The sequence below is a fragment of the Danio aesculapii genome, chromosome 11 (assembly GCF_903798145.1).
Source record: "Danio aesculapii chromosome 11, fDanAes4.1, whole genome shotgun sequence".
NCBI lineage: Eukaryota > Metazoa > Chordata > Actinopteri > Cypriniformes > Danionidae > Danio > Danio aesculapii.
Genome location: NC_079445.1, coordinates 28,199,503 through 28,218,792, shown reverse-complemented (window position 1 = coordinate 28,218,792; position 19,290 = coordinate 28,199,503). Strand labels below are relative to the sequence as shown.

General features: G+C 36.7%; 1 protein-coding gene across 3 annotated transcripts in view; it reads left to right on the top strand.

Moving 5' to 3' along the window:
* The window catches only part of eif4g3a (eukaryotic translation initiation factor 4 gamma, 3a), a 95,271-nt gene that overhangs the window by 44,575 nt on the left and 31,406 nt on the right, over nucleotides 1–19,290 (top strand). Inside the window, exons 8-15 of one of the 3 annotated variants that reach the window (XM_056467731.1) lie at nucleotides 4,699–4,805; nucleotides 6,103–6,285; nucleotides 8,252–8,351; nucleotides 8,448–9,137; nucleotides 9,220–9,305; nucleotides 11,711–11,945; nucleotides 13,711–13,835; nucleotides 16,602–16,727. In XM_056467731.1, the coding sequence (XP_056323706.1) occupies nucleotides 4,699–4,805; nucleotides 6,103–6,285; nucleotides 8,252–8,351; nucleotides 8,448–9,137; nucleotides 9,220–9,305; nucleotides 11,711–11,945; nucleotides 13,711–13,835; nucleotides 16,602–16,727 (1,652 nt within the window). Of the gene's footprint in view, nucleotides 1–4,698; nucleotides 4,806–6,093; nucleotides 6,286–8,251; nucleotides 8,352–8,447; nucleotides 9,138–9,219; nucleotides 9,306–11,710; nucleotides 11,946–13,710; nucleotides 13,836–16,601; nucleotides 16,728–19,290 lie in introns of all 3 variants that reach the window. The other 2 variants (XM_056467730.1, XM_056467729.1) reach the window with 2 other exon arrangements.

Genomic DNA, 19,290 nt, shown 5'->3' with positions numbered 1-19,290 from the left:
AGGTAGTTTCAGTGTGTGTCTGATTAGCTAACTGAGAACTGACCCCGTTTCCAGAAAGCAGTTCACTCCAAGGCTGTTTAGATCTCATGTGAAAGCAGCTCAAACAGCGACGTGACTCACTTTTTTCCTTCTCTTTTCTGAACCCACTATTAAATCAATGGGGTAACTGATGTTACTTTGAACATAGACATGATCGAGTTATATTCAGGATGCTGTATTTTTACAAAACACACGTTCTTGTTTATTGAACTGTTGAACTATTGAATTTGAAAAAATATTTGTAATATATGTAATAATCTCTTATTGTAGAATAAAATCTCTGTTTATAAATGAGTTCAGATGCAAAAGCCGCTAGATGCCACTTGTGCCAAAAATGAGCTAATGACATTGAGCGAATGCTTTAGGCACCTAGTATGTTCAATAGATATTTTTGCTTCAAATCATCTAAATCACAGCGTCAGCCCATTCAGAAATGACAGTTAGTGGGCAAAAGCCTCTAAATGCCACCTTTGACAGCAAAAGCTGCTATGGCCAGAGAACCAATCAGAAGGTGCAAATCGAATCATACGTTTTCAATGTAGCAGCGCGCTGATAAACCGGCTTTTATGGGGAGACGGTTTTATTCTTCTTACGATTTAGATTTTAAAAGATGGAGTTTGATGAACTGCATGAGCCCGTCCGACTCTCACTGAATGGCAAATTAAAACATTCCTCGCCTCAAAACTTTCTGCATTAAAGGAAAAAAAACATACTGTACAGTCGGAAGTGTAACATGCATTCATAATGTTTTTTTGCGCAGTGATGCTACTTTGAATACGTCTAATTTACTAAACATTAAACAGCAACTCTATTTCATGAAAGGTGAAGTTAAACAAGATGCCGTTTTTTTCACATGGATGCTATGACGTGATAAACAGAAGAGATAAAAAAGCGATGTTAAAGGGCACATAGGTTACCCCTTTTTTCATATTTAATATAAGTCTTTTGTGTCCCCAGAATGTGTCTGTAAAGTTTCAGCTCAAAACACCCATCAGATAATTTATTATAGCTGTTTGAAGTGTCTCTATTATAGCTGGAAAAAAGGTTTTGCTGTTTTTTTTGTACTGGCCCTTAAAGGCTAGTCCTCCCCGCCCACTGTTTCCACGTGCCTGTCAGCAATCGCTGCCCTCGGCTGCCTCAGGAAGCAGATCTCACGTAACGTGTGTGAGAAATACTACAGTAAGAACTTTAACAATCAGTATTTGATGCAATTTTTTGTGGATTTGCAACAATGAGTCACACACAATGTCATTACAAAGTTCACGCACACACACAGCAAGGACACAAACACATAGCGCAGACACATGCACACACACACACATACACAAACGTAGCGCAGACATACACGCACACACATAGCTCAGACACGCACACACACACAGAGAGACAGAGAGAGAGAGAGACAGCTCGTTAAGCTTTGCACTCGTTTTGCACGCATATGTGACATGATACTGGTAATATCCACTGCTGTATGGATATCTATTTTATTACTGTACAAAATAAACCTAATTTAACGTCCACAAACCGAGATTGAAGCGTCTTCCCTTATAATTGTTCTGACACACGGCTGTGCTGATTAAGTGAATCTGAAGTGAATCGCTATAATTCATTACACACATGCACTGTTTTAAAACCTTTTAAACATGTGAAACTCACTCTTGATCACGTTTGATGATGATTGATGAACCTAGCGAACTGAACACACATTTTATTCCCGGCTCCTTTGCGCTCGTCCTCTCTTGATGATATGATTATACACGTGACTACCGGACATGTTAATACGTGCAGCTGTCAATCAATATTGGTGGGCGGGGGGACCGCTCTCCTACGTAAAGTTGCGGTCGATCTGAAAACCGCTCCAATTGGTCCACCGTTTTTATGTTGTTAAAATTGAAAAAAAGGACTGGGTGTGTTTATTTCACACCAATATGACAGTTTATACACCATACTTACACACATTTCTGTCCAAACAGCTTGAAAAGTAGATTTTTCTCCATAGGTGCCCTTTAAGATTAAGACCTTGAGTATAGTGAGGATGACTGAATGCTTCTAAAAGTGTCTGAAACATGCTTGTTTGCACAGTAGCCTACTTTGTTTTATTTGCTAATGTAAGCTATTTTAAAGATAAATAGGATATATAAAACCCTACATTATATAATTTTATGTTAGGGGTGTCAAAATTAATAGTTTCTTCGGTGCACCACGGTGCAGACACGGACAATTCGATATCGGTTCAGTAATAGATCATAACCGGTTATTATGTACTGATGTCATTTATCTCATATGCGCTATGTCGCGGTAGCTTACTATGGCTCCAACTTCTTAAAATGCAGAAACTGCACAATTTCACTGCGTGTGTGTTTGCTGGACAGTCTTTCACTGACACTTACAGCAGAAGCCCCTATTTCACTGCGATTGAGACAATGAAAGTAAACTCCATCTCTCTCTCACTGTGGCCTATTTGACCTGCTGGCGTGACTTTTCCTCTCTTCTCAACTGTAACAGCGATACTTCTGGATGCAGACCCGAGCGCGTGTCTGCAGAGTGAGTCTTCTCCACCGCGTCTATCATGGATCAGCTGTGATCGCCGCTGCCATTTACCGGTGAACAGCGCCAGAGCGTTAGAGGCAATCGCAGCCCTTTCTGTTGAGCACATGACCAATCAAAGGGGTGTAAGAAAGAACTCTTCAGACAGGACTCAGAAAACGAGCGGGATATTTACATTTGTTTATTTGCTATAAATGCTCATGTTGTTCTGTGCATTTACTTGAGTTTTAAAGGTACAGTTTAAGTATCTGGCTGTTTATATTAAAGGACAGAATTGTATTACAAATAGTATATACATATAAACATATTTATAAATTTGAATACAAGAATTGCTGTGCTGTGAAGAAAATATAAAACTGTGTATGAAAAGCATCGTCAAGGCACCGTGATGCACCGAGATATCGAATTGAACCAAATCGATGGCATGATAATCGTAACCGAATCGAACCGTAAGACCAGTGTAGGTTCACACCTCTACTTTATATTATATGTCTGATAAGCTTTTTATATAAATGGACATTGCACAGATATTGATGTGTTTTGCTCTGTTCTACTTGCAGTACACCAAAATATTTGAATTGGTAATATTTTTATAGTATTTCCATTTTGAAAGCTATGGTCAAGGGGGTTATGTTTTTATTCACTTTATTTTAATGTTTACACACTTCAAAAAGTTTTATTTCAATCTTTATTTATTGGTCTTTTGAATGACAATACAAATTACATTTTGAGAGGTAAACAGTAATGTATTGTCCATTATTAATCCCACCCTTTAACCTCTTATTCATTAACTCAACAAAACAATAAATACATAAATACCAAATTAAGAAAATTAAATACATAAGCACATGACATCAGAATAACTGGATACAGATGGGAAAAATAATAAAAATTCAAAATGTTTTTATCATGTTTTGCACTGTACATTTTACACTACAGTATTTGAATCTAACAAGCTTAGTTTACAATGTTTGCAGTGTTTACATTGTTGTTCTTGCGTTAAATCTAAATTCCAAATATCAAAAAGGACTATAGATTGTTAAGATTTTATTAAAGTCAATTTTAATGTTATTAATGCACTTACTAGGCGATGCGGTGGCGCAGTGGGTAGCACGTTCGTCCCACAACAAGAAGGTTGCTGGATGTTTCCCAGTGATGGGTTGCGGCTGGAAGGGCATCCGCTGCGTAAAACATGCTGGATAAGTTGGCGGTTCACTCCACTGTGGCAACCCCAGATTAATAAAGGGACTAAGCTGATAAGTAAAAGAATGAATAATGCACTTACTTGACAGATTTCATTCATTCATTTTTCTTCGGCTTAGTCCCTGATTTATCAGGGGTCGCCACAGCAGAATGAACCACCACTTACTTGACAGATTTGTATATTTTTAATTTTAGGTAGTTTATGTAATTGGTTTTATGTTTTGTAAAATAATTTCTAATTGCATCTTTAGTGATTTTCAACTAATTACACTTTCTTGTCCCAATAGGTAGATTTAGAGGTTTTTGCAAAAGAAAGCAGATGTGGATTTGGCTGGTTTTGATGCAAAAGAAAATCTACCTTGTTAAAAACCAAAGAACTGTCTAAAGTGACATTTATGGAAAAAAGCCAATTTATTTATTAGCTAATAACCTTATCATTACCTATAAAATAAAACTGCTGAACCTAATCAGAGGAGCCTGATAGAAAATGCTCATTGACAAGAAAAGAGGTCTGATGGATTTAGAGGGTTTTGCATCTGAATTCTTCAAATAATGCCAAACAGCATTTCTATTTAGAAAATGTCTTAATGGATAATTTTTTAAAAGCGTCTTCCTGCAGTAATATTTTTTGTTGAATTACTTTAGAATTATAATATTAATTTTATCATACATTTTCAATCAAGTTGAAAGATTTAATATAATTGTTATTTTATTTATTTATATTAAAAATAATATTCATATGATTTTTTATATGCTATTTTATTACAAAATTGATTAGTCATTGTAAGTATTTTATTCAAATTGAATTCATTACCTGATAAAACGTAACTGCTTTTGCCACTGTAACATTGTTGCTGATATGGTGTTAAACCTTAAAATAAATTAAACCCTTCTCTGTTCTTACAACAGCTGCCGGACCGCCATATTACACTGGGCAGACGGTGTACCCACCCTCACCACCCATCATAGTGCCTGCACCAATGCCACCTCCACCAACCAAGCGAGAAAAGAAACCAGTGAGTACCTGAAGCGCCTCATTTTAAAAATCCCAAGGGATTCACTTAGTTTCCAATTCATTTTTAGGCTGATAAAGCTTGGATTAAATCCCAGCAGCCTTGGCTGGCAGACCCAGATTAAATAGGAAAATTCTGTTAAAGGGATATTCATCAAGCATTAGTTTTACGTTAGTATTGGCCTTGGCTTTTTGTGTAATTATGTCATTAATTTCCAGAATTTAGGATGAAGAATAAGTGTTGTATTTGTCCAGGAACGAAGTCAATTAGTGTGCCCTGCAACTCCTGACATATTTGGATCAGACTGTCTGATGTTGTTTGGTTGCATGCCGGGGTGTTGGCATGGCCGAGGTCTTTTATCCCAAGCCAGAGTAAGAATTAAGCCAGTTCGAAATTTCATCCTGCAAGCTGACACATTCATTTTAGAATAAATCATTTGGAAGTAGCTCTTAATTAAGTAACTCGCTAAAGTAAGTCATTCTGTAATGTTGGAGTTTTAATAATCGGGTCTGGAAATACAGAAGCCAGGAGATTGTGCTTAATTTACAGAAAATCTGTTACACTGGATGCCTTTTTACAAAGATAAGATCTATTTCATCCAGACAATTAAGTGTCAGCTCATGTCAAAGCAATTTTCAGGGACTGATTTTGAATTCGGCTGATAAATTGAACTGTAAATACCGGTGAAGTATTTCAGTTCTTAAGAAACTTTTTATTTTTCATTTAAAGTGAGTTTTAAGGCAACTTCAAGATAATCTTACAATTCATAGGGGTCCTGTGTTGTTTTGAGTATACTGTGTGTATAGTAGTTTAGAACTATTTTCTAACTATTTTAATCAGAATAAGAACATTACTAAAAACAAAAGCACTGTGAGGGTGTAGCTGTCAAAATGATTGACGTTCATCTCATTTTTCTTTCATTGACAGAAAAAAATTCTCTAATTAACAGAAAGCTTTGTTGATGTGACCACTGGCATATATACAAACACATTACATTTATTATAAATGTAAAAAAAACAGTACACATTTAATCAAAAAATTTAAAAATAAACATTTTGCATGTATACGTGTAACAAGATATGAATAAAAAATGTAATTTAAAAATGTCATTCATATTTATATTTCAAAATTGTATTATTAAATAAAAAATAGTAAATAATTGTAAAATATAAATGTTTTTTCATAAACAATAACCTAATATGTGTTTTGTATTGAAGCTCTGGTGCCTCCAACAGAACTTTAGAAATTGACCAGGGTGCTCTAGTGGGTTATTTGTTGTTTCGCACCATTGTCCTCCCAGATCCGGATCCGAGACCCCAACCAGGGTGGAAAGGACATCACAGAGGAAATCATGTTTGGGAGCCGCAATCCTACACCTCCTGCCGGACACCCAGCCTCCACCTTAACCCCACCTGCAGGGCGTCCCTCCTCGACTCCGACCCCACCCACAGGACGCCTGTCCTCCACACCCACTCCTCCACAGGCAAGACATACAGACACAGACACATGTGTAGCCTGAGCTAAAATGACATGCCATTAATTGGCAAGATAGTAATCAGTTGCCAGAATAAGTTCTTTTAGAGTTATTTACACTTGAGGTAATTATTCACTTCAGTGGAGTGCAGTTCTTAATGCATTTTAACACAAGTTCCTGCATCATGTGAGTATTTAACACGTCTTTAATAATTAGCAGCGCTTTAAGCTCTCACTACTTGTGTCCATTGGGTCCTTGGCTCAGCTGTTTTAAGCTCACCTGTCTAATGCTATTTTCCAGACATGTACAGCCACCCACTATTTTCTCTCTCTCTTTCTCTCTCTCTCTCTTTCTCTCTCTTTTTTTTCTCTCTCTCTCTCCCTTCCTCCCTTTCTCTCTCTCTCACTCTAGTTCTCTCTCTCTCTATCTCTGTTCATGGATTAGTTCCAGCTCACACAGTCTGCCCCCAATCTAATCCCTATGAACACACTGAGAGCGTTAGGTTGTTGGCTGCACCATTATGTTCATGTATATTTTACTCTATGGACAATCAGAATAAAGTATCAATCGTTAAAGCATGTCATTATGCAGATCGATATTTCCTGAATAGCAATAGCTCCAAAATTCTGCAGTTTCTCCAAAAAAAAAACATGAAATGATCATCTCCAGAAGATAAGGTGCTACCATGGTAACAGTTAAAAATATTTACTTTTATAATGTTTGTAATTAAAATGGTACTAGTTAAGAAAAACTCTTAGTCCCTCTCCAAAAATGTGTTTCTCATGTATAAAAGAAAGGGATTACCATGGTATTTGCTAGGGGTGTCAAAATTAATTGTTTCTTCGGTGCACTGCAATGCAGACGTTGACAATTCGGTATCAGTTCAGTAATAATCATAACCGGTTATTATGTACTGACGTCATTTATCTTATATGCGCTATGTCGCGGTAGCTTACTATGGCGAGGGAGGCCAGCGCAAGTATTTAAAGCGCTCCAACTACTTAACGCAGAAACTGTGCACAATTTCACTGCGTGTGTGTTTACTGGACAGTCTTTCACTAATACTTACAGTAGAAGCCCCTATTTCAATGCGATTGAGAGAATGAAAGTAACCTCCATCTCTCTCTCTCTCACTGTGTCTCATTTGACCGACTGCGTGATTTTCCTCTCTTCTCGGCTGTTACAGCGATTCTTCTGGATATAGACACGAGTGCGCGAGTTTTCTCCACCGCGTCTATCATGGATTAGCTGTGATCGCCACTGCAGTGTTGCTAGATGTAGCTGACTGATTCCAGCCCAAAAACTTTCCAAAACCCGCTGAAATGCCTATCCAAAATCACCCAATCTGGCAACACTGCTCCGCTGCAGTTTATCAGGGTCACTCATCGGTGAACAGCACCTGTGAAGTAAAATATAAAACTGTGCATGGAAAGCATCGTCAAGGCGCTGTGATGCACCGAGATATCGAATTGAACCGAATCGATGGCATGATAATCGTAACTGAAACGAACCGTGAGACCAGTGTAGGTTCACACCTGTAGTATTTGATAAAAATATATAGGAAATTACCATCTCCGAAAAGTTACCATGGTGCTTATCTATTAAAACAATTAGATTATCATATCCAAAAAATAGGATATTGCAATGGTGCCTGTCTAAAAACCTGCAATTACCATGGTTCTTATTCAAAACCCATTTATCTATGTCAATAATTATCAACAAAAATTATTACAATAATGATCTAGATTGAAACCATGGCATTAGCAGAGTGCACCATGAAAAACACCATTGTACATACCCAAAAAAGATTATTATTATGTGTTTAAAACATAGTATCACTATAGCAGGTCATTTCTGGGCCAGAATAATCTAGACTTTGGCTGGACATTATGTCAGTAGTCAAAGATCTGGCCCTGCAATACAGTTCTTCGACTGACTGATGTGTCTGCATTTCTCTCTCTCTTTCACCCTGAAGCGGCCCAGCAACTGTCAAACCCCAGAACAAATGACATATGTCAACCAAACTCAGAGACTCTCAGAGAGCCCTGCGCCAATGGATGGCAAGCCCAGCTTAGGTATAATTCTAATCCAGTTCTGTGTTATGCTTTGCCTTTTAGAGAACATTCGTTTCTATTTAATCATGTTTGACTTTAATTTTGCTCTTTTGAAAGCTATAGACGACAGGCCAAAAATGGAGTCTGGTCCCATTAAGTCTATATCTCCTGGACCAAGACCTTCAGAATCCTGTTTGGAGAAAAGAGAAATCTCAAGTCTTCCATTACTAGTCTCTTCTTCTCCAGAGGTGGATGTTTCTTCCCATCCTACAAGTGGCTGCATCAAACCCACTGCTGCAGGAGAACCAGAATTTATTTCTTCTTCAGCCACCAAGGCTCAGACGTATCAGGTCATCTCCAGTGAGGAATCTCTTCCTGAAGCTTCTCCCAGATTGTCTGCTTCACCGTCCCTCAGAGTGGTAAATGGTGTCAATGAGCTTCAAACTCCCTCAAGCTATGAAGAGCCTGAGGTCCAGGAAGCCCTAAAGATGTCGTCGTCCTGCGAGATTCAGGGTACATCATTCATGGAGGAGTCTGGTCAGGAAGTTCCAGTGGCCTTGGAGGAGCTCCAGGCTGAGCACCTCCCTTCTCTAGCTGCACATGTGCCCTTGATCCCAGGCGTACAGGCCTCTTCAATCACCTCCAGCACCAGTTCAGTTCTTGCGCCACCACCTGGGTTGGCACCATTAGTGCAGTCGGTTGTACTTGAGGCGTCAGAGCAGAACAAGACTTTAGACGATGTCCAGCTGAAAGCTCAAGATGCTTCAGAATCACAAACTCAAAACAACTCTAGAAAGTTCATACCAGGTATTTTCAAAAGTGTAGCAAATCAGGCAAAGTGGAAAGTTCAAATGACAAATTAACATTTGCTTTGTTTTTCCTGTGATAGCCCAAGCTGTCACTGCTGTACCAAAGCCTTGGAAGAAACCAAACGACGAAGATCTTATGTTGGAAACGCAGAAGAAAGACAATGAGGTGTGCCAGAGTGTGTGGATAGATGTTTTTGACATGAGTGTTTTGACTAAAATGTATATGTTGTTTTGTTTTGTTGTTTGTTTTGTTTTGGTTTTGTTTTGTTTTATGTTTTTTTGTATTGTTTTGTTTGTTTTGTGTTTTTTTTTTTTGCCTTTTGTTTTTGTTTTTGTGTTTTGTTTTGTTTTATTTAGTTTTTAGTTTGATTTTTTTTTTTTTTTTTTTGTTTTTTTTTGTTTTGTTGTTTGTTTAGTTTTTTGTTTTATTTTGTTTTGTTGTTTGTTTAGTTTTTTGTTTGTTTCATTTAGTTTTGTTGTTTGTTTAGTTTTTTGTTTTATTTTGTTTTGTTTTTTGTTTTATTTAGTTTTGATGTTTGTTTTGTTTTGTGTTTTTGTTTTGTTTTTTTTAAGACTCCAGAAATCCGTAATTGTCATTAACTTCAGTATTTCAATCCTAAAAAATTTATAACTGAGCTAAAGATTAAAAAGAAAGACTATTACAGAAAGACCAAATTAATAAACTAATAAATTTGTTGTTATTTTATAATGGACTTTAAATAATATTATGTAATAAAAGATGACATATGTTTGCATTGTTAACACTGTTGCCAAGCAAAACGGTTGCTGGTTTGAGTCCCGGCTGGATTAGTTGGCATTTCTGTGTGGAGTTTGCATGTTCTCCCCGTGTTTGCGTGGATTTCCTCCGTGTGCCCTGGTTTCCCCATAGACTGCAAAAGATATGGACGTAGTATAAGTAACGTCACCCATAGGTTTTTGAAGAGTGCAAATGCAGCTACAAGTTGGCATGGCCAGCCGTTGATATTTTGTTTGCACGTCATCGCACCGACCGGGGGGGTAACCAAAAAAAGGGCAAAGAGGCAGAGCGTAAGCGGAACTACAGATACCTGCTAGCATTTTGATTAGACACTTAATACTTCATTATCTGCAGCTCATTGGTCTTCTGGCCACATGTGCTTGGTTGTGTACTATATCAATAAAGTGTTTAGTCTTTTAAAAACACTGTTGTGATACATTGTTGTACATAGCATTGTTTTTATGACAATTTTATACAGGAGGAAAACACTAATTACTTCAAAATACTTCAAATATTGTCTGATAAAACAAAGCAAAAATGCGATATATATGCCGAGTTCAGCAGCTAATCAGCCGGAATCAGCTGAGGTGACGTAACTGTGACCAGCGAGACTTAGCTGTCACTCAAATGGCCACACCCTTAATTATGCAGACTTAATATAAACAAAACAGATGAGTTCTAAAAAAAATTCACACCCCTCACAGTTAAGGGTAATATTAGCTATATACACCAAAATCGTTTTATGTACCAGGCTGTAAACACCTTTTTCTGCTGTAAAGTTGGCCATTTTAATATTGGGGTCATTTGAAATGTGCTCTATTTTGGAGCCAGGACTAGCGGAATTTTGATGGATTGCAGTTTCAGTTAGCTTCACGAGGGAGAGCGGGATGTTGCCGCTTGGGTTTCCCCAAAGGTCAAAGACATGCGGTATAGGTGAATTAAATAAAACTTAATTGGCCGTAGTGTATGAGTATGTGTGGGAATGAAAGTGTGTATGGGTGTTTCCCAGTACTGGGTTGCAGCTAGAAGGGCATCTGCTGTGTAATAGTTCCACTCTTGCGACCCCTGATAAATAAGGGAATAAGCCAAAGGAAACTAAATGAATAATATAATATAATATAATATAATATAATATAATTGTTATTCTTTATTTCTTAACATTTTATTATACTTTATTTGCTTTAACCATTTTCAAATTGAGCATTAATTGATACTAGTCCATTCACTTAAGCGGCCTTAAAATAATAGAAATGATTTACTTTTGGTTTGTCTTTTCTGTTTAGTTTCTTCATTCATTCATATTCTTTTTTGGCTTAGTCCCTTTATTAATCCCGGGTCGCCACAGCGGAATGAACTGCCAACTGATCCAGCACATGCTTTATGCCAGCCGCAACCCATCTCTGGGAAACATTCATACACACTAATTCACACTCATACACTAAGGACAATTTAGCCTACCCAATTCACCTATACCACATGTCTTTGGACTGTGGGGGAAACCGGAGCACCCGGTGGAAACCCATGCGAACGCAGGGAGAACATATAAACACAGAAATGCTAACTGACCCAGCCGAGGCTCGAACCAGCGACCTTCTTGCTGTGAGGCGACAGCACTACCTACTGCGCCACTGAGTTGCCCCGTTTAGTTTATTGATAGTTTAAATGTGATTGTTAATTGTATTGGAAATTAGGCGAAATCCCTCTGCATAGCGTAACAGCAACTAATGACATTGTTATCATGGCACAAACCATTATGCAGTAATTCATCTCACATACCCCTTGTGTAATGCTGCTTTTTTTGCACTTCGCATCAGGAGGAGACCTCAAAGGACTGCTCTGCTGGAGATGAGATGGTCTCACAGTCAAGCTTAGGGACATACAGCAGCCCCTTTACAGTGCCTGAGCACCAGGAGAAGCACTCTGAGGAAAACGGTGAGACAGAGACCGAGCCTTTCAGGAACGGGGTGGAGACGGAGAGCACGGACAGTGGTGTGACGCTCGGGGACAGCAGGGGCTCCATGTGTTCCCCCACTCCACTCATACAGGAAGGTAAGATTTCCCCCAGGAACTGGTTGGGGTTTTGTTTAGCATGCTGAGAGTGTTTTAATAAAGGGCAGAAATCAAGATTAAAAAATCTAATCAAAAGAATAGTTTACTGAAATGTAAAAACACAAATGAAGATATTTTGAAGAATGTTGTAAACCGGTAGCTATTGACATCTATGGTATGAATAAAAGACTGTAGCATTCCTCAATATCTTATTTAGTATAATAAACTCTTTATTAAATAATTGGAAACACTTGAGTGTGAGTAAATGATAACAGAATTTTCTATTTTGTTTGAGCTATCTCATTAAGGCATCATTTATTCAGACATTTTACAGATTTTTTTGCTAGATTGGGTGTTGTTCAGATGCTTGTGCTGTTCTGTGGTATTATTAAACTTCAGAAAAGCCATAAAGTCTTTAAAATTCACTAGAAGGTTTTCATAAACTTAATTTTGTTCTAATAGTCATTAGTGATCAGATTCATTAGTGTTCTGAAACTGTTCACTGTGAGCTCTGGATTGAATAGTTCTCTGCTGACAGTCGTTCTCCATTCACCGTATATGTATTCCATACATATACATATATATATACACACACACACACACACATGTAATACGTGTATATAAAATAACCTATGTAATATATTACCATCATTTAATAAAATAATCAGCAAATGAGAAATAAATCACATAAAAAGGAATAAAAACAGACAATATCTCTAAAAAATTATCATGATTACAAGATTAAACTTGTAGATTATTTAAATAAGACAAATGCATTGATTAACCATTACTAATGGTGTACAAATATTTTGCAGCCAGTTTAGACCAGTCATTTCGTCCTGTTTGAGTATATAGTTAAGTTTTTCTGAGTCGTTTAGATTAAAGAATGAATTATTGAATGTTTCTCTCATGACATGCGTGCGCAGTCAGCTGTGAGGCTTAAGTAAAAAGATATGCAAAAACGCATACAGTTAAAGACACCAAAAGCAAAAGTTGAACCCAGGACATTTTAGGAGATTTAGAAACAAATTTTTTAAAGTCCCAAAAACGAGTGTTTCTGTGCATCTGCAGAGCGTATGAGAGTGTGTTTGTGTGAGTGTTGACAGAGTGTCTCGTGCACACAGAACGAAACGGGTAAAGGAAAGAAGATTTTCCACTACTTAATTGATATTTGGTTATATTGGGCGAATACAAGAAAGTGTTAAAAAAAAATGTGTCACTAAATATACTTGGGCGGCTGTTAATATACCTGGGCGGCCTGCCCAAATAAAGTCAATTTGTGGGAAGCACTGTATTTTTTTACTAAATTTTTATACATCTTTATAAGTATTTTTTACGGCACATTTGTATTTACATTTTGATTTCATAGTGCTTCTTAAAGGGATAGTTCATCCAAAAATGAATCTTGTCATATGTTGCTCAACCTTGACTTGTTCTGAACTAGTTTGAGTGTTATTGTTCTGTTGAACACAAAAGAAGATATTTTGAAGAATGTTAGAGACCTTTAACCATTGACATCCTTAATATTTATTTTTCCTACTATTAATAGTTACAGGTTTCCAACATTCTTCAATATATCTTCTTTTGTGTTCAACAAGTCATTGAATAAATGATGACTAAATTTGCATTTTTGGTTGAACCATTACTTTAAATCGCAACCAAAAAAGCAATTTTAGTAGATTTTTCCATTTGTATTACTCATATTACATTGCATTTACAAAAGGCTTGTTACCATATCTACTATTGCTCTTCATTTCTACCCCAGGTCTTGTGCAATCTAATGGAAAGAGACAGTATGACCGGGACTTCCTGTTGGGCTTTCAGTTTATGCCGGCCTGTGTGCAGAAGCCTGAGGGACTGCCTCCAATCAGTGATGTGGTGCTAGACAAGGTGCTCTTTTTGGTTATTGGTTATACACTTATACATTGTCAGATGTTTTTCTTTTGGAAATTATGTGTTTGATTTTTTTTTTGGGGTTTTGTACACAAAGCAGAATTACATAAATTATTTTATTATTTCACACTGGCAACAGATCAGTGTAAAGAATATATAAATGAATGGTTCATAACAAAATGAATAAGGTTTTAGTTTTATTCAGTGACTTTATTTTAGTAATATATTTTAGCTTAATTTTTAAGTTTAGTTTTAGTTTAAGTTTAATTTTAGTTTAATTATTTTAGTATTTTAATAATGTTAAAAAAAGATGTATGTCCCATTAAAATAATAAGCATCAACCTTGAGCACCAAAACAATGGATTAGAATAAATTGACCAATCACATGACACAGAAAACTAAAATAGTGCGATGCTGAAATTTTAGCCTTGTCATCAAAAAACATAGAACACATATTTTAAATATTTCATAACGTTATTATTAGCGGTGGCTGGGAGACTTTTATTGGGCGTTAAAAAAAATATCACCGTTAATCTATTCTCAAAGTTGGCTTGGGAGCTGGGTCTATTCTACGCAAGCTATGATGACTTTCACCTTGATATTTTAGTGCCGATGTATACCTGGGCGGTGAGCCATCTGACAAAAAAAAAACCTTCTGAATCAAATCAGCAGGTTGCCCTTCTGGATCTTTCACTTACTTCGAAGACACTACTGACTACGTTTACAGGGACATCTGTAATCTAGTTATTTGCCTTAATAGACAATAATATAATTAAGGTGTTTACGTGAAGTGCTTTCATGTAAGAGTTTCCTGTAATTTTGGGTGACTAACTGCAGTTCAGCAGTTTCACATTCACTTATGAACATTTCTTTCATGCCCCCATGACAAACTGGGGTTTTAGACGCAAATAAATAGTAAGGACTGGTGAGAATGTTATGGAATTTAATAACGCGCCAAATGAAAAAAAAAAACTTTCGCGTTTCGCTATGTGTATGCGGATTTGGATCTTGTGGGAAAATATGGCGAAAAGTCCTACATGACGGTAATAGTTTGATTGCGGTGTTTACTTCAATAATGCCTCTAATATATGTATACTCCACATGTCTTAATTCCATTTCTGTTTAGTTCAGTTATGACTTTAGTCGGATTAAGGTAATCAAAAATCGCTGTTTCGAGCTTATGTAGGCCTACAGTTCAAAATTCATGTTTAACTGAATAACAGGTACATCTTATTGAACGTAATTGATTTTTGCTGCTGTCTGTTGTTCAATTCAATTCAATTCACCTTTATTTGTATAGCGTTTATACAATGTAGATTGTGTCAAAGCAGCTTCACATTCAAAGCAGCTTCACATACATGTTATAATTGTAATATTGTGATAGTCACGATTTGTGATATAGATCTGGATAATTCGAAACAGTGACTTCTAGTCTCTCCTTCATCTTTAAAAGTCTCCGTAGTCATCTTGACAACACAAACATTGCTGTAACCTCAATGGAAACCACGCCTCTGCTTTCATTTGATTGGACAATGAAAAAAGACGTAATTTAAGGAGTTGACGTAAAACAGAGTTGACAATTTTTAACTGCAGACACACAGCACAATGGCAGAAACACAAGGTGCAGCAGGCGGTTAAAATACGAGGTGGGCATAAGCAAAACGCACAACTCCTGAAGTGGCCCACACCACTTTTTAGTAAATGTAGCATTATTTTGCTAAATTACAACATCTCATTAGCCTGATTATTATTTTATTAACTTTTTTAACAGTAAAAACATTTAAAATCTCATTGACTTTTTATTAATGTTGTTACCTGCTTTAACATTATGCCAAGAAAAATACAACTAATCCTAAACTATGCAGCTCTTGCCAGATTAAATATTAACATACTTTGTGGAAAATTTCATGGGAATGCACTCCTCAAATGAACATGCATTTATTAATCTTACTTCTTATGCACAGCATCCACACTCCAAGAGTTATTAACCTCATAACCCTTTTAACAAGGTTAACAGGATGATCCTGACCACTTTAATTGTCAAAAGCTCATTCCTTGCCAACATCCTAATCAAAAATAAAACAGAAAATATACACACAATATATTTATTTACATTTCAAACATGAAAAGTACAGTAACACAAGCATGTTCCCCCGACTTCTTAACTTCATCCGAGTTGCACTTTTCAGCCATGAAACTCCCTTGACGTCCTGTTTCCATTAAAATTGCATTGCGGTTATGTCATAGTTGGCAGTAGGCATCATTTAGCCCAAAGACGAAAGAAAATAAATGCCCTTCCACTGTCTGATACTAAACTCTGTTAATGTGTTTATTATTGTCATTTGTGTATGCTTTCTTGGTTACAGTTTCCGACAACACTTGTTTCACTCCATACTTTCAGTTTCCCATTTCAGTTCCTAGTTTGCAGTCTCGCTCACATCTGTTTTTAGCCTTTCTTGCTCTCTTCGTCACAAGTTGACTGGAGCGTAAATCGCCGAACATGTTGTTGATGTATAAATAACAAATGGAGCTGGTCTCCATGGTGAACATTGTTTCCCCTTGGCACTGCAATCCGAGGAAAGTCTGATCTCGAAGCGGTTTCTGTCATACTGATTGTGATAAAGGGAAAGATAGTTGAAGATCAGCATGAGCAGGAGGGGAGGAAGAGGAGGAGATCTGCTGTTTCATTCATGGTCATAGCTCTGCTTCTCACTGCGACCTCTGCTGGATGTTTGAGGGAAATGCTCTTTTTGCTGTTTTCAGATGAACCAAAACAAGCTGCCTCTGAGGTCTGTGGACCCCAGGTTGATTTCCAGAGGGACTCCTCAGGATTTCACTCCCGCTTTTGCCGACTTCAGCAGGCAGATGGCAGGAGGACGTGGAGCCCCGGTGAGTTCTAGGCAATATTTAATATAAATAATATTCTTTATTAGAAACACATTTAAATCTCCACTACTGCAAATAATTAGTTAATAATTTAATGTTCAATAGTCAGTTGAGTTTAAAGTCTGCGTGAAATCAAAATTTACAATGTTTAGTTTGCTAGCACATATTGACCATTTGCTTCTGTGTTTGTTTTATGCTTTGATGGTCCCATGAAATTAAAATTCATTCATTTTATTTTCAGCTTAGTCCCTTTATTAATCTGGGGTCGCCACAGCGTAATGAACTCCCTACTTATCCAGCTTATGTTTTACACAGAGGATGCCCTTCCAGCCTGGGAAACACCCATACACTCAGTATACACACATACACTACAGACAATTCAGCTCACCCAATTCACCTATAGCGCATGTCTTTGGACTTGTGGGGGAAACCGGAGCACCCGGAGAAAACTCACACCAACACTGGAAGAACGTGCAAACTCCACACAGAAATGCCAACTGACCCAGCCAAGGCTCGAACCAGCGACCTTCTTGCTATGATGCAACAGTGCTACCCACTGCATCACCGTGCTGCCAAATTTAAATTGAATAATGAAATTAAATAATAAAAGTTTTTAGATGTTAGTATCAGTGTTGTTAGTGTTTTAGGATATATATATAGGCTAGTACGCACCAAAACAGTGACGACCTAAATGGAGCAACAATTTTATTCACGTCACCTCATGCTTCAGTTTCCCATTAAATTGTGACCAATGAAATGCTCTCTAATATCTGATCTGACATGCCCCGCCCCGCCCCCTTCACGACGCTTCACATTTGATGCACTAGAGCTCAACCACTCTTACTGACAGAGCGGTGATAAAACAAAATGCTATTGGCTGTTTGTAAAAAAGGGGAGGGGGTCCACTATGTCCCACCCTCTCTTTAAGTTTCAGTTGAGATTACGTCAAACATTGAATAAAAACGCACATTTCAAAGCACTTCATGGGACCTTTAAACAACAGATACAAGACAATAGAACAAACAATATAAATCCAGGGTGATAGAAAATAAATAATAATAATAGTAAAAACAATTAAATAAAACATAAATTAAGAAACCAAACAAACACAAAAACAAGTAAATAATTGAAGAAAATTCTTACAATTATAAACAAGCAGGACCTTTACATTAAACAAACATTTTAAAAATAGAACTCAAATGGACAGCTTTAATAGCCTTTCTAGTAGTGGCAGTCTTTCTGTTGATGTCAGTTTGAAAGCTTCAGCCACAATATTCTTAACCACGCCCCTCTGATTGTTAGTTTGCTGCTACGTTCTCTAAACTTTGCACAGCTCCACAATGCAAGCCAGACTTGTAACAATAAATAAAATAAAATGAAATTAAATAGTAAAATTAATGTAACCTGTAAAAATAATGAGGAGCCCGGAGTCTCATCTCCTGTTCAAAAGAAAACAACAACAAAGGCGACTGACCAAAGAAATAACGTAAAGTCAAATTGATTTGATATTTAAATTTAAAGGAGAAATAATAAAAATCTTGCAGAGATAAAGGCAAAATATCAAACAAAAGCTCAACAACTAACTAAGTTTTAAACCCTCTTACCTGCACATAAATTAAACAAATTAAACAACATTCACTTACCTCCCTATTAACCACAAAACATGAAAAAACTTAATATAAAAAAGGCACTCTCCTCATCACATGCATTTCCGTACATTGATCTCAATAGTTTAACAGTCAACACTCGACAATAATTAAGTTAAATTCGACAATATCGCTGAGCAAATACAACGTAAGTTCTCACAAATAAACAAAACAAGCCGGGAGAGAGAAGACTCTCCGAACCATCTTCCAGTCTGCTTTAAATGCGCTTCACCAACACGCCAGCAAGCTTCCATGTGTCGACACCTGATTCACCGCACCGATGTGCTCATAATGAAACCTGTCGAAAAGGCACAGAGAGAAGAACCACAACAAAAAGACACATACAACAACACAAAGAAAAACGCACTACTTCAAATGAAATAACTTTTCTTTTGTATTATTGTTTTAATAAATAAAAGAAAAATACATAACATAAATGATGTGCAAACAGAAAGCCCCGCCCCCTACTCTGTATTTTGTTTCAGTTAGAAGTACGTCAACGTACTAAAATAAAAGTCTCAGCAATTTTAGTTCATGCAGATTTTAAGTTGGCACTACTGCAAATTTACTGCATGGTTAATAATTCAATTAAGTTCAATATTTAATCGAGTTTAAGAAAGGCACATAACAAATACTATTAACTGTTATTAATATAAGTCTTGTAACCAATATGAAAAAGATATGTTATTTAAATCATGTCACAGAGATTGAAGATTTAGTTTCATTGTCATTTTTTTTTTATAAAAATTAATTCAAATTATTGTGTTAATGCAAAACTCTAATAATAAATTTAAAGAATAGAAATATCTTATTTCAGCTGTTGTTAGTTGTATTTAGTAAGCTTTTGTGAATTGTATATTTATTAGCGCTTTAATTCAATTTACATTTAAAATGTTACTTAATATTTACATCGCCCGTAT